Source organism: Microchirus variegatus (genome assembly GCF_963457635.1).
Source record: "Microchirus variegatus genome assembly, chromosome: 15".
NCBI lineage: Eukaryota > Metazoa > Chordata > Actinopteri > Pleuronectiformes > Soleidae > Microchirus > Microchirus variegatus.
In genome coordinates this window covers 12297684-12312071 of record NC_139816.1, presented here as the reverse complement: position 1 = coordinate 12312071, position 14388 = coordinate 12297684, and the positions used below count along the sequence as shown (strand labels likewise).

The 14388-nt window shown below is 35.2% G+C and overlaps 1 protein-coding gene across 2 annotated transcripts; it reads right to left on the bottom strand.

Moving 5' to 3' along the window:
- Positions 1 to 6750: 6750 nt before the first annotated feature.
- Positions 6751 to 12095, bottom strand: cdv3 (carnitine deficiency-associated gene expressed in ventricle 3). 2 transcript variants are annotated; one of them, XM_083901762.1, is made up of 5 exons: positions 11694 to 12095; positions 9883 to 9959; positions 9192 to 9325; positions 8811 to 8973; positions 6751 to 8334 (listed from the first exon to the last, which is right to left on the bottom strand). In XM_083901762.1, exons 1-5 carry the CDS (start codon positions 11877 to 11879, stop codon positions 8208 to 8210), a joined length of 687 nt encoding a protein of 228 aa, XP_083757888.1. In that variant the 5' UTR covers positions 11880 to 12095; the 3' UTR covers positions 6751 to 8207. The 2 variants fall into 2 exon arrangements, with proteins under 2 accessions (XP_083757888.1, XP_083757889.1); XM_083901763.1 differs by having other exon boundaries at positions 9883 to 9956.
- Between the last annotated feature and the right edge of the window lie 2293 nt (positions 12096 to 14388).

Sequence of the window (14388 nt, the reverse complement as noted above, 5' to 3'; positions counted from 1 at the left end):
AAACGACATACTATACTATGTCGTCCAAAATCTGACACTTTTTTTGAAAAACGTTTTTTTGGTCTAAAACTTGACAAAAACGTCATACTATACTATGTAGTATGTCATACTATACCATGTCTCCAAAATGTGACAATTTTTGGAGAAAAAAAATTGGGTCCAAAATTTGACAAAAACGACATACTATACTATGTCGTCCAAAATCTGACACTTTTTTTGAAAAACGTTTTTTTGGTCTAAAACTTGACAAAAACGTCATACTATACTATGTAGTATGTTATACTATACTATAACTCCAAAATGTGACCATTTTTGGAGAAAAAAAATTGGGTCCAAAATTTGACAAAAACGACATACTATACTATGTCGTCCAAAATCTGACCATTTTTTTGAAAAACGTTTTTTTGGTCTAAAACTTGACAAAAACGTCATACTATACTATGTAGTATGTTATACTATACTATGACTCCAAAATGTGACAATTTTTGGAGAAAAAAAATTGGGTCCAAAATTTGACAAAAACGACATACTATACTATGTCGTCCAAAATCTGACCATTTTTTTGAAAAACGTTTTTTTGGTCTAAAACTTGACAAAAACGTCATACTATACTATGTAGTATGTTATACTATACTATAACTCCAAAATGTGACCATTTTTGGAGAAAGAAAATTGGGTCCAAAATTTGACAAAAACGACATACTATACTATGTCGTCCAAAATCTGACCATTTTTTTGAAAAACGTTTTTTTGGTCTAAAACTTGACAAAAACGTCATACTATACTATGTAGTATGTTATACTATACTATGACTCCAAAATGTGACCAGTTTTGGAGAAAAAAATTGGGTCCAAAATTTGACAAAAACGACATACTATACTATGTCGTCCAAAATCTGACACTTTTTTTGAAAAACTTTTTTTTGGTCTAAAACTTGACAAAAACGTCATACTATACTATGTAGTATGTTATACTATACTATAACTCCAAAATGTGACCATTTTTGGAGAAAGAAAATTGGGTCCAAAATTTGACAAAAACGACATACTATACTATGTCGTCCAAAATCTGACCATTTTTTTGAAAAACGTTTTTTTGGTCTAAAACTTGACAAAAACGTCATTCTATACTATGTAGTATGTTATACTATACTATGACTCCAAAATGTGACCATTTTTGGAGAAAAAAAATTGGGTCCAAAATTTGACAAAAACAACATACAATACTATGTCGTCCAAAATCTGACCATTTTTTTGAAAAACGTTATTTTGGTCTAAAACTTGACAAAAACGTTATACTATACTATGTAGTATGTCATACTATACCATGTCTCCAAAATGTGACCATTTTTGGAGAAAAAAAATTGGGTCCAAAATTTGACAAAAACGACATACTATACTATGTCGTCCAAAATCTGACACTTTTTTTGAAAAACGTTTTTTTGGTCTAAAACTTGACAAAAACGTCATACTATACTATGTAGTATGTCATACTATACCATGTCTCCAAAATGTGACAATTTTTGGAGAAAAAAAATTGGGTCCAAAATTTGACAAAAACGACATACTATACTATGTCGTCCAAAATCTGACACTTTTTTTGAAAAACGTTTTTTTGGTCTAAAACTTGACAAAAACGTCATACTATACTATGTAGTATGTTATACTATACTATAACTCCAAAATGTGACCATTTTTGGAGAAAAAAAATTGGGTCCAAAATTTGACAAAAACGACATACTATACTATGTCGTCCAAAATCTGACCATTTTTTTGAAAAACGTTTTTTTGGTCTAAAACTTGACAAAAACGTCATACTATACTATGTAGTATGTTATACTATACTATGACTCCAAAATGTGACAATTTTTGGAGAAAAAAAATTGGGTCCAAAATTTGACAAAAACGACATACTATACTATGTCGTCCAAAATCTGACCATTTTTTTGAAAAACGTTTTTTTGGTCTAAAACTTGACAAAAACGTCATACTATACTATGTAGTATGTTATACTATACTATGACTCCAAAATGTGACCAGTTTTGGAGAAAAAAAATTGGGTCCAAAATTTGACAAAAACGACATACTATACTATGCTGTCCAAAATCTGACACTTTTTTTGAAAAACTTTTTTTTGGTCTAAAACTTGACAAAAACGTCATACTATACTATGTAGTATGTTATACTATACTATAACTCCAAAATGTGACCATTTTTGGAGAAAGAAAATTGGGTCCAAAATTTGACAAAAACGACATACTATACTATGTCGTCCAAAATCTGACCATTTTTTTGAAAAACGTTTTTTTGGTCTAAAACTTGACAAAAACGTCATACTATACTATGTAGTATGTTATACTATACTATGACTCCAAAATGTGACCATTTTTGGAGAAAAAAAATTGGGTCCAAAATTTGACAAAAATGACATACTATACTATGTCGTCCAAAATCTGACCATTTTTTTGAAAAACGTTTTTTTGGTCTAAAACTTGACAAAAACGTCATACTATACTATGTAGTATGTTATACTATACTATGACTCCAAAATGTGACCTTTTTTGGAAAAAAAAAATTGGGTCCAAAATTTGACAAAAACGACACACTATACTATGTCGTCCAAAATCTGACCATTTTTTTGAAAAACGTTTTTTTGGTCTATAACTTGACAAAAACGTCATACTATACTATGTAGTATGTTATACTATACTATGACTCCAAAATGTGACCTTTTTTGGAGAAAAAAAATTGGGTCCAAAATGTGACAAAAACGACATACTATACTATGTCGTCCAAAATCTGACCATTTTTTTGAAAAACGTTTTTTTGGTCTAAAACTTGACAAAAACGTCATACTATACTATGTAGTATGTTATACTATACTATGACTCCAAAATGTGACCTTTTTTGGAGAAAAAAAATTGGGTCCAAAATTTGACAAAAACGACATACTATACTATGTCGTCCAAAATCTGACACTTTTTTTGAAAAACGTTTTTTTGGTCTATAACTTGACAAAAACGTCATACTATACTATGTAGTATGTTATACTATACTATGACTCCAAAATGTGACCAGTTTTGGAGAAAAAAAATTGGGTCCAAAATTTGACAAAAACGACATACTATACTATGTCGTCCAAAATCTGACACTTTTTTTGAAAAACGTTTTTTTGGTCTATAACTTGACAAAAACGTCATACTATACTATGTAGTATGTTATACTATACTATGACTCCAAAATGTGACCAGTTTTGGAGAAAAAAAATTGGGTCCAAAATTTGACAAAAATGACATACTATACTATGTCGTCCAAAATCTGACACTTTTTTTGAAAAACTTTTTTTTGGTCTAAAACTTGACAAAAACGTCATACTATACTATGTAGTATGTTATACTATACTATAACTCCAAAATGTGACCATTTTTGGAGAAAGAAAATTGGGTCCAAAATTTGACAAAAACGACATACTATACTATGTCGTCCAAAATCTGACACTTTTTTTGAAAAACGTTTTTTTGGTCTAAAACTTGACAAAAACGTCATACTATACTATGTAGTATGTTATACTATACTATGACTCCAAAATGTGACCATTTTTGGAGAAAAAAAATTGGGTCCAAAATTTGACAAAAACAACATACAATACTATGTCGTCCAAAATCTGACCATTTTTTTGAAAAACGTTATTTTGGTCTAAAACTTGACAAAAACGTCATACTACACTATGTAGTATGTCATACTATACCATGTCTCCAAAATGTGACCATTTTTGGAGAAAAAAAATTGGGTCCAAAATTTGACAAAAACGACATACTATACTATGTCGTCCAAAATCTGACACTTTTTTTGAAAAACGTTTTTTTGGTCTAAAACTTGACAAAAACGTCATACTATACTATGTAGTATGTCATACTATACCATGTCTCCAAAATGTGACCATTTTTGGAGAAAAAAAATTGGGTCCAAAATTTGACAAAAACGACATACTATACTATGTCGTCCAAAATCTGACCATTTTTTTGAAAAACGTTTTTTTGGTCTAAAACTTGACAAAAACGTCATACTATACTATGTAGTGTGTTATACTATACTATGACTCCAAAATGTGACCATTTTTGGAGAAAAAAAATTGGGTCCAAAATTTGACAAAAACGACATACTATACTATGTCGTCCAAAATCTGACAATTTTTTTGAAAAACGTTATTTTGGTCAAAAAATTGACAGAAACGTCATACTATACTATGTAGTATGTCATACTATACCATGTCTCCAAAATGTGACCATTTTTGGAGAAAAAATAATTGGGTCCAAAATTTGACAAAAACGACATACTATACTATGTCGTCCAAAATCTGACACTTTTTTTGAAAAACGTTTTTTTGGTCTAAAACTTGACAAAAACGTCATACTATACTATGTAGTATGTCATACTATACTATAACTCCAAAATGTGACCATTTTTGGAGAAAAAAAATTGGGTCCAAAATTTGACAAAAACGACACACTATACTATGTCGTCCAAAATCTGACCATTTTTTGAAAAACGTTTTTTGGTCTAAAACTTGACAAAAACGTCATACTATACTATGTAGTGTGTTATACTATACTATGACTCCAAAATGTGACCATTTTTGGAGAAAAAAAATTGGGTCCAAAATTTGATAAAAACGACATACTATACTATGTCGTCCAAAATCTGACAATTTTTTTGAAAAACTTTTTTTGGTCTAAAACTTGACAAAAACGTCATAATATACTATGTAGTACGTCATAATATACTATGTAGTACGTCATACTATACTATGTCTCCAAAATGTGACCATTTTTGGAGAAAAAAAATTGGGTCCAAAATTTGACAAAAACGACATACTATACTATGTCGTCCAAAATCTGACCATTTTTTTGAAAAACGTTTTTTTGGTCTAAAACTTGACAAAAACGTCATAATATACTATGTAGTACGTCATACTATACTATGTCTCCAAAATGTGACCATTTTTGGAGAAAAAAAATTGGGTCCAAAATTTGACAAAAACGACATACTATATATACTATGTCGTCCAAAATCTGACCATTTTTTTGAAAAACGTTTTTTTGTTCTAAAACTTGACAAAAACGTCATACTATACTATGTAGTATGTTATACTATACTATGACTCCAAAATGTGACCATTTTTGGAGAAAAAAAATTGGGTCCAAAATTTGACAAAAACGACATACTATACTATGTCGTCCAAAACACGCTTTACTTGGGCAGGCGGAAGCATAACATAAAAAAAACCTCAAGACTCAAATAAATAGCCACAGAACAGCTGAACCAATTGAACATGATTTTATTAAGAAGTAATAAAGAAGAGGACCAACTATTTTCAGGATGGGCAAAGGCCAAATTACAAAATACACAAATCTAACTAGAAAATAAATACATCCTACCTGTCAATTCATAAATATACAACAAATGACCTCCCTGATTGACAAGGGTTCACACCCTGGACAGTTCACCAGACAGTTAGGGTCCTGGTGTACAGTAACTGTCGTCAGTCTGAGGTGACAAAATCACAGGTGAATCCTACTTTACTGCTCTATAAAGAAATTCACGTGTACACCATTTGTGTTAAGTTATAGGGCATCATTCATAATGGATTAAACTGTGCATTATTGTCTGTCTAACGTGAAATTGGCAACAAAACTGCGTCTATACAATAGTGCAACTTTACATATAGGTAATGTTGTTATGGTTGCACACAGGGTGTGAAGCTGTTCGAGTGGATTATTAAAAGATGTGAAGTAGTAAAAGAATAAAAAGAGGTGTGTCCTAACTAGGTAGTCTAGTACTGTGTTCCTGTAGTGATTTGGAATCTTAAGGTCACAGCGTGACCTTATACTTTTCAACATGGTGGATCATGAACCCCTATACAGCAGGTATGGTGATCAGCTGAGCTACCTGGTCTTACAGTTCTTCAGGTTTTCTTAGAGCTTTTGATTGCTTGAAAGTGAATCATGAACTAAAAAAAAACAATGAGATTTGTACTCACAACTTCAGCAAATTGGTCAATATAGGGCCAAGTTACAGGGCACTTCCTGGTACGTGGCGAAATGTTAGCTAAATTCAAAATGGCTGGCTTCCTGTTGAGTGAAGTTCCACATTCATAGTCATGTCCAGGGCTGGTCTCTTGTGTAAAGTATGGAGTTTCTAGGCGATCGATCAATGTATGGCGAAGTTATAGGGCACTCCCTGATTCGTGGCGACCAAAACTCTGATGGTTGCCGTGGCCACGCCCTTTTGGTTCGGCAAAAACTTTTGACAGCTTTTCATCATTGAAGTCTTGTCCAATTGTTGGTCATTCTGTCTTTTCAGGGAACACAAACAAGAAGACGTTAGACAGATTTGAAGAGCAAAAATTATGATTTACTATTTCCGCCAATGTTTACACCTGCTTTAAATTATCGTTTTTAAAATGTTTGTGTGATTGTGTGAATTTGGTTCTTATGGATTGGCAAGAATCTAGTGATACTATAAATTACAATATATTGGGATACTATGAACAAGGCAAACTATTGTTATTGGTTATTCCCCTAGTATATTTTAAGAAAAACCTCACAGTAAAAATTACATTCATCACATACATGGGGAAAAATATACTTTTCTTGTCCAATAAGAGAAAATCCACAGCCAACCACTATAAAGATTCAGACAAGACTAAATTCAAGAGGATCACTTTATTTATTCATTTATTTGTGTGTGTTAGACTCTTTGTTTCATTGCAAATATTCTGTGTCCACCGACGGTGTCCCAGCAGGGAACAACACTCCCTGACGTCTTTCATGGAAAGGACAGAAACAGAACATAAATCCAGTTGTTCACCTCCTAAACATGATGTTTTGCTTGTAGTAAAAACCCATTTGATTTTATTGGGCAAACATAGAGCTGGTTTGGATAGTGGACTCCAGTACTCATGATTTGGTGAGAGCTTGTATTTACAGACCAGCAGTTACTGTCAATCTGTGAAAATGAAGTTATGCACAAACAACCTCTGGACTGAGACGGCATGATAATGGAAATTATAGAAAAAAAAAAAAGAAAAAAAAGATATTGTAACATCAGTGTCAAATTGACAGTAAAGCCTTTGTTAACAGAAGAATAAGATTCAACTTCAAAGACGCTTCTGCTGAGATCTAAATGTACCAAAAATTAACAAGCAGGGAAAAAAACAACAGTGGATATGAAAGACGATTAGTAGTTGTTATCATCAGGCAAACTACATCAGCACTACATTCTTGAACAGAAGGACATTTTTTCATATTTAAATGTGTCCCCCCCCCCCCCCAAAAGTGGTGAGTTCCAGAAGCAGGCAACAGCCCGAGAGACAACAAGCAGAGTTCTCTTCAGATGACAAAGCAGTTTCTCTCTTATCAGTAAGGCCACTTTATATAGAGAATCTAAATGGAGGACCGCAACCTATTTCTTCTTGTCCATCGATCTTTGCAGGGTGTCGTCATGACGATGAAGGAGAAAAACAAAAGAAAAACAAAAGCAAAGCTTCAAGTTTCTAAATCAGAAAGCCAGCTTGTAACGAGGAGCTGCTGGTCTTTGCCCCGTTCACTACCACACAGTCCACATGGTCACCCCCAGCTAATGCTGCTGAGGTAGTTTCCCCTCAAAACAAAAACACACCCCACAAACAACCATGTGTGATTGGGTTTTTTAAGCAATCTTGCAAAAAAATAGATATTTTCACAAAAGTTTGTAAAATCATCTTATTAGATCCTCTGTGGCTTTATCAAAGCGAGTTGAAGTCCAGAGAGAAGTTGTGCCGTCACAACTGCCGCTTTGAATACAATCCACAAAAGGACAACCATGTTGTCTTTTGTTGCTGTTGCAGTGCTGTACGTTTGGGTGTATTTTGCCAATTCCTTTTCAATTAGTCCATCTTTGAACAGCCCCTTCAGATGCAGTCCTTCAGGTTTGCCCACCGAATTTATGTCAAGTGTCTTGTTTATCAGTTAAAAAGGGAGTGTCACTGCGCGTGTATGTGTGTGCGTGTGAGTAACCAGTGTGTTGGTGGCGGTGGTGGAGCCAGGGTGAGCTGCGTCAGGACTGCAGTCCACATAGCTGGAGGTTCAGCTTCCATCGAGGGGGCTGGGCAGAGCTGGACCGAGCTGGAGGGGCCGGAGGACGGAGGGGAGGGGGGTCGGTGCAGCTCTATTTGTCCCCCAGGATGGCGAACTGGTTGTCAAGCTGCAAGTGCTGCATGGCACCGCCGCCGGTGTCCTCTCTGCCACGGTTCTTGTGTTTCACAACCTCAAAGGTCTTCTCCATCTCTCTGTCCCTAAAAGACATGGACGAGTTAAGAACTGAAACTGAGGCTGTCGATCGATTAAAACATCAAACTGCAATCGATTGTGTAATTGTCCATAATTAACTTTATCTGTTTTAAATGGACCTTAGAGGGGTATTTTTTAAGGGTTTATAATACTCTCATCAACAAATATCATTAACTTTATGTAAATATGTTTATTATTATTCCTACTAATATTCCTACTAACAGCTAATTGAACAGTTAGTTTTTTTACATCCTAAATGAGAACATTTAATGTTGTTACTGAATACAAAAAAAGTTTAAAGGAACTGCAATCTGCATTTTTCTCGTGCGTTTAAGTCACATACACACCACACAAGAGGTTTTGTAGCTAGGCAACTGCTAGGAATTCTTACAAACAAACAGGACGGTGACATCAGGGTATGACAGACAGATGAAAGACAGACCAACTGTACAGTTTGTCTGTTAAAGTGAGCTCTATTTACTTGCGTGTCTCCACATGCTTGGCGGTGGCCAGTAGAGAGGGAAACTGTGTGTCACTGAAGATCTCAGGAGGACCCTGGTTCGGCCCTCTTTTGCTGGTGGTCAGCCGAGCCCCTGGAGGGCGATATACACCAGCAGGCTTTGACTCAGGCACCTCTACTTCCTCTGAAAGCACAGGAAAAAAAACCATGATGTACAAGAAACACACATATTTTTAGGCGTAGATTCCTGTATTATTTTATCTACAGAAATCAATTTACATGGGCATAGATCTATAAAATGGCTTGAAAATTTAGAGGTCATTGTAAAATGGAGAAATTATCATCAGTGATGATTCCTCAAGTTCGTAAACAGGAAATAAAAGTGGAGGTCGGTATGCTCACCTGCTGGAGCAGCAGGAGGAGGAGCAGCTCCAGATTTGTTCCAGGGCCCGGACACTTTGTCTCCACTGAACACGATGATCTCTCCATCCTCGCCAACCTCCTCCTTGTCGTAGTCTTCTTCCTCTCTCTCGTCACTACAAACAAAAGTGAGGGACAGGTGAGCACAGTTGTGATATACCTCCAAACAACACTAAAACATCTGCAGTGACAGTTCAACTGAGACTGATGTTCAGGATTATTTAATCAGGTTAGCAGCTCTTTTCTACTTATTCATCCCATCACTTCCATTTATATTGGAAGTCGGTACTCGGCATGACGTCACCTCATAGTTGGGCAGATTTGCTTGATGTGAAATGTATCACAATTATCATCATTGGAATAAATTGCTAAATCATACCTGAAAACCTGTTAAATTAATCATTACGCCAAACTGCAACTGCACATTGCAGACAAATAAAGTTGTCTGCTTCATTAAATGACTAAGAGCAAAGAAACCCCCCCCCCCCAAATCATTCACATTTAAGAAGCAGAAACCAGAGAGGTAAAATTGGTATTGTTGGTGCCTGACTGGGCAATTAACATAGCAGAAACGTATTCAATTATTTGTGAAAAATTTGGGCAGGATGGTCGCAGGAGGCCCAGCTGAGGATCACGTGATACGTGATGGATGACTCATGACAACCAAACACACCTTATCTGTAGAGCCTGGAGTCGCAGTCCGCTGTAGTCCACTTCTTTCTGCTCAAACTCTTTCCATTCCTCGTCCTCCTTGGCAGAAGGATGCATTAATTCAAAAGCACAAAACAAGTAAATGACACTGGTCATCCCATCCGGACTGATAAAACACTTGTGACAGGAGAACAAATATGACTTCAGATATTACTTCCAAATTATTGTGCAAAAAATGTGACGTGATGTACACGCCACTAGAGCTGCAACTAACGATTATTTTCGTAATCGATTAATCTGTCGATTATTTTCTCGATTAATCGATGAATGTTTGGTCAATAAAATGTCAGAAAATGTTAAAAAACGTTGATCAGTGTTTGTCAAAGCTGGAAATGACTATGTACTCTAATGTCTTGTTTTTGTCCACAAACCAAAATTATTACATTTTAATGATTTCTTTGTTATGTGGAGCAAATAAACCATGAAATTATTCACATTTAAGAAGCTAAAACAATCAGAAATCTGGTTTTAATCATGAAAAAAAGCTTCAAACCGATTATCGATTATCAAGGTAGGCCATAAATAATTTGTCAGAGTAAAGCAAATCTAGACCACACCCTGAAATGTTCATGTAAATTAAACAATGTCAGTAAGTGAAGGCATACTTCATGTTGCCAATATGTGTGCCAATATGTGGCGCTATGACTGGTTTAGCAGGTTATCATCATGTACCAATAGGCCAAAAAAGACGATTTAAAAACATATCAGGGCAGAAGAATGCAGCATGCTTTTCTTGCAAATGCACTTTTGGCCACTACCATGGTTGCCACAGTAACCCGCATGCAGATCAAAAAACGACAAGGGCGGCAACTGACTGGGTGCAAGACTGGCGTGGCTAGTGGGAACACAAGATGTCAATATGTTTTTGTGACTATAATTCAAGCAAAATTAATTGGACCATCCCAAAACTTGGACAGATCACAATTTCCGTGGGTCCTAGTGTGTTCAATTATAAAGGCAATAGAAGACAATGTCTGAATTCATGGTGCGGATACAGCAGAATACCACACTGGTCATTTTATTATCCAGATAATGCCTTTTTAAAATCAAATTGATGTATTTTGCAATAAGCCAACAATGAACTATTTTCCTTATCAATGAATCATCTGATAATTATTTCTTAAATAATCTGTAGATTGTTCGGTGATTTTTTTTGTCACTTAAATTAATTTCTCTCCTTCCTTCCAATCTGACCAGTTACCAGATTCGCCTCTTTTTTTTTTTTTTAAATCGGAATAACTTTATTGGGTACACAATACTTACAGTGGCAAGTAAGCATATGTGGACAACAATGATGTATAAATGCATATAACAGTGTTGTTCTTGCTCTTGTGATTTAAATCTTAATAGGCCGTCACACCAGTTCAAACTTGTGACAAATGGCGGCTCGGCCTAACCGTGAAGACCACGACACTAAGCATGAGGAATGACAGTTTGCCAATGTCAGTGAGACGGTTTTATGTCATGACCTCAGGTTTAATAATGAGTCAAACTGCGGCTTTAATACCTAGCCCACGGTTATATACACATATAAAAAGGAGGATGACAGGTATTATCACAAAGTGTGCCCGGGTAAAACCACCATATGCTAGCTAGCGACCCGGCTTTGTCCCGTAACTATCACCCGTGTCTTCCATTACGGCTTGGCGTGATACGAGAGGGTTGTCAGGGAGTGTAAAGAGAACACAAACTGTGTCAGGTTCAAAAAAATGTGACACGACATCTGTGTGTGGAACACACGCAGAAAAGTTCCCGGACAGTAGCGTCGGTTACCTTCTCGATTTGCGCGTCTGGGCTCTCGTTTTTCGCCGACTTCTCCTTATCCTTCTTGAGCTTTTTCATCGCAGCAGACGTAGGGGCGGCGGTGGACTCTTTCCCCTTTCCTTTCTCTTTCTTCTTCTTTTTATCCCGCTTGGCAAAGAAATCGTCCAGGCTCTTCTCCGTCGGTACGTCCGCCATTTTCAAAGAGCAGCGTCAAAGAAGCAGCTAGCTAACTGGCTGAGCGATGACAAATGTGGAAAATTCGTTCTCGTAAAGTAAGGACAGCGGCTCAAAGCGTTAGAGGACAGAAGACACCGACTTAGTCCTTATTGTGGCACTTTAACTTATGTTAGACACTGATAAAAATAAATGTCCACCCCGCTTTTCTCACCAAACCGTCAGCCTTGCGACCAACCATGCCATGCACAGGATATTTGACAAATCTGTTTTGTAACCCGGAAGCACTTCAAACCTCAACCGGATGTAGTATGAGTCTTACGTGTTAAATGTATTTATTTAATGTATTTATTTAAACTTCTCATTTACAACGCTGTACTATAAGACATTTGAACATATTCGAGATAAATAAATAATAACACAATAATAACAACGCTACAACATGTAATTAGGAACAGAAATATGGAAATACAATAACATAAAATAAACTAGGAAAAATATGCCAATGTCATTAGGTGCAGGATGTAAGAATATATATACATACATACATATATATACATATATATATATATATATATATATATACATGTATATATATATATATATATATACATATATATTTATATGTATATATATATATATATATATATCATTATGCATTGCTGTGTTTAATAAAGGCAGTCATTATTTGGGAGTAAAGGGAGTATTTAGATACATAAAGTAACATTTGGGTGGAATGAAGCTTTAAAAGTTTTGTACTGAAACAAATATTCTTTATTTAACTATTAGATCAATTGTGTCCAGAACAGTTGAGTATGAGAACGTGACACATAAAAACTAGTAAGCCACAATATTTGTACATTTGAATTAACTGAACTAGTTTTTTCGAATGAACAATTTTCATTCCAATGAATCATCCACTTTCTTAACATAATATAATAATTGGTAGATTGTTCAGTGATTTTTCACTTATAATAATTATTTGAATCAAGGTCACGATACTAACGACTAAATACTTGTGATTCATTATCTCCTAAATTGTTTCTGAACCACAATTATGACTTAAAATGAGCATGTTGTTGTGTTGGCCTTCTCAAGACGTCCATAAAAATATATAGATCTTAGATGGCTTTTCATCATAAATTCTTTTCTAATATTACATTTACATTAACATTTTTTCTTTGTGAATCCTCACATTTGACGTTTAATCTGGCGCAAGGCGTCAACATTAATGTATATGCTGTTTTTACAAACAACTGTTACACACTTTTATGACAGTAAACACATTCAACAGTCAAAACAATAGTGCATATTCAGTCATTTATATTCGTTTTAACCAGGAAAACCTCCCTCAAACAAAGGTTAACGCATACTGTCATCTAATTTACCTTCTCCTTCGTAGAAAACCAGGTTTGTAAACAGACTATTGAACTAAAGTCATGTTTGTTGATGCAACACAATGAGAAAATTCCAGCTCACCACATGAATGGATGTGCTGGGGTCGACAAGAATGTTAACGCCGCTGTGTTACGTAACAATCAGGTGTGACATATTAGAAATCCTCTCCAAAAGCATGTCACAAAAACCTATGAAAAAAGAAATAAGCGAAGTGATTCAGGTTATTTTACAAGAGAAAAACAATCAGACAGATACGTTTTTTTTAAATTTTGTTTTATTGCTCAGCAGTAAAAAGTACAGTGTATACTACAGTACAAAAAATACATAATGTTGAACACTGCTCCACCGTGCCACTGAACGTTTTGGTAAAATAAACACTTTATTGAGCGTGCAAAACAACAAGCCCACCCGTGAGCATCCAATGCAGGAAATATCAATATGTTTAATTGTGTTGTTCCCCAATGGCTGCTTGACTCAGGGATTTTAGAACAACATTGCACAATGCAGAAAATCTTTAGCGACAATAAAGGCAGGCAGCATTGATTATTGGATTAAAAACTGCAGCAATGTAAAGTAATAACAAATGACAGAAGGGGCCACAGGTTCAATAATTAAAAAAAAGGAAATATTCAAACGCCTCTGTATGTGCTCACAGTTAATATTCAGCATACTGTACATTTTTTGTCTCTGTGATTTTCATTGGTCATGATTTCTAAGACATAATCTATAATGTGGTCCAGAAAAAAAAAAAAAAATCATTCACAATCATTCAACACAATTTTTAAGTTTTTTTTTCTTCTCTGTTTTTGTTGTTGTTGGGAAACACTCACAGTAGCAAAACAAATCTAATTGTTTTCTATGGCACTGAGAAAATATTTCTCAAACTGGGCTAAAAACCAGTAGCGACTCCACAACACGGACAAGACATTGACACACATACAGAGACGCGCGCACACACACACACACACACGAACAGAAGCACACGCAAAACAGATAAAACTGATATTTGGTTAAAGGGCCGCAACACATTCTAAACCAATTATTGTCTCTCGCAGTATGCGTACATGCACGAAACAAAGGCATCCACACACACATACTGGTGATAATAAAGGGCCAACATAAAGAATGAAGA

Coding starts and splice junctions, on each gene's coding strand:
- cdv3 (XM_083901762.1), bottom strand. CDS start 11,879: ATGGCGGACGTACCGACGGAGAAGAGCCTGGACGATTTCTTTGCCAAG. Junction 8,974..9,191: donor TCCTCCTGCTGCTCCAGCAG/GTGAGCATACCG, acceptor CTGTGCTTTCAG/AGGAAGTAGAGGTGCCTGAG. Junction 8,335..8,810: donor AAGCATGTGGAGACACGCAA/GTAAATAGAGCT, acceptor CATGTCTTTTAG/GGACAGAGAGATGGAGAAGA.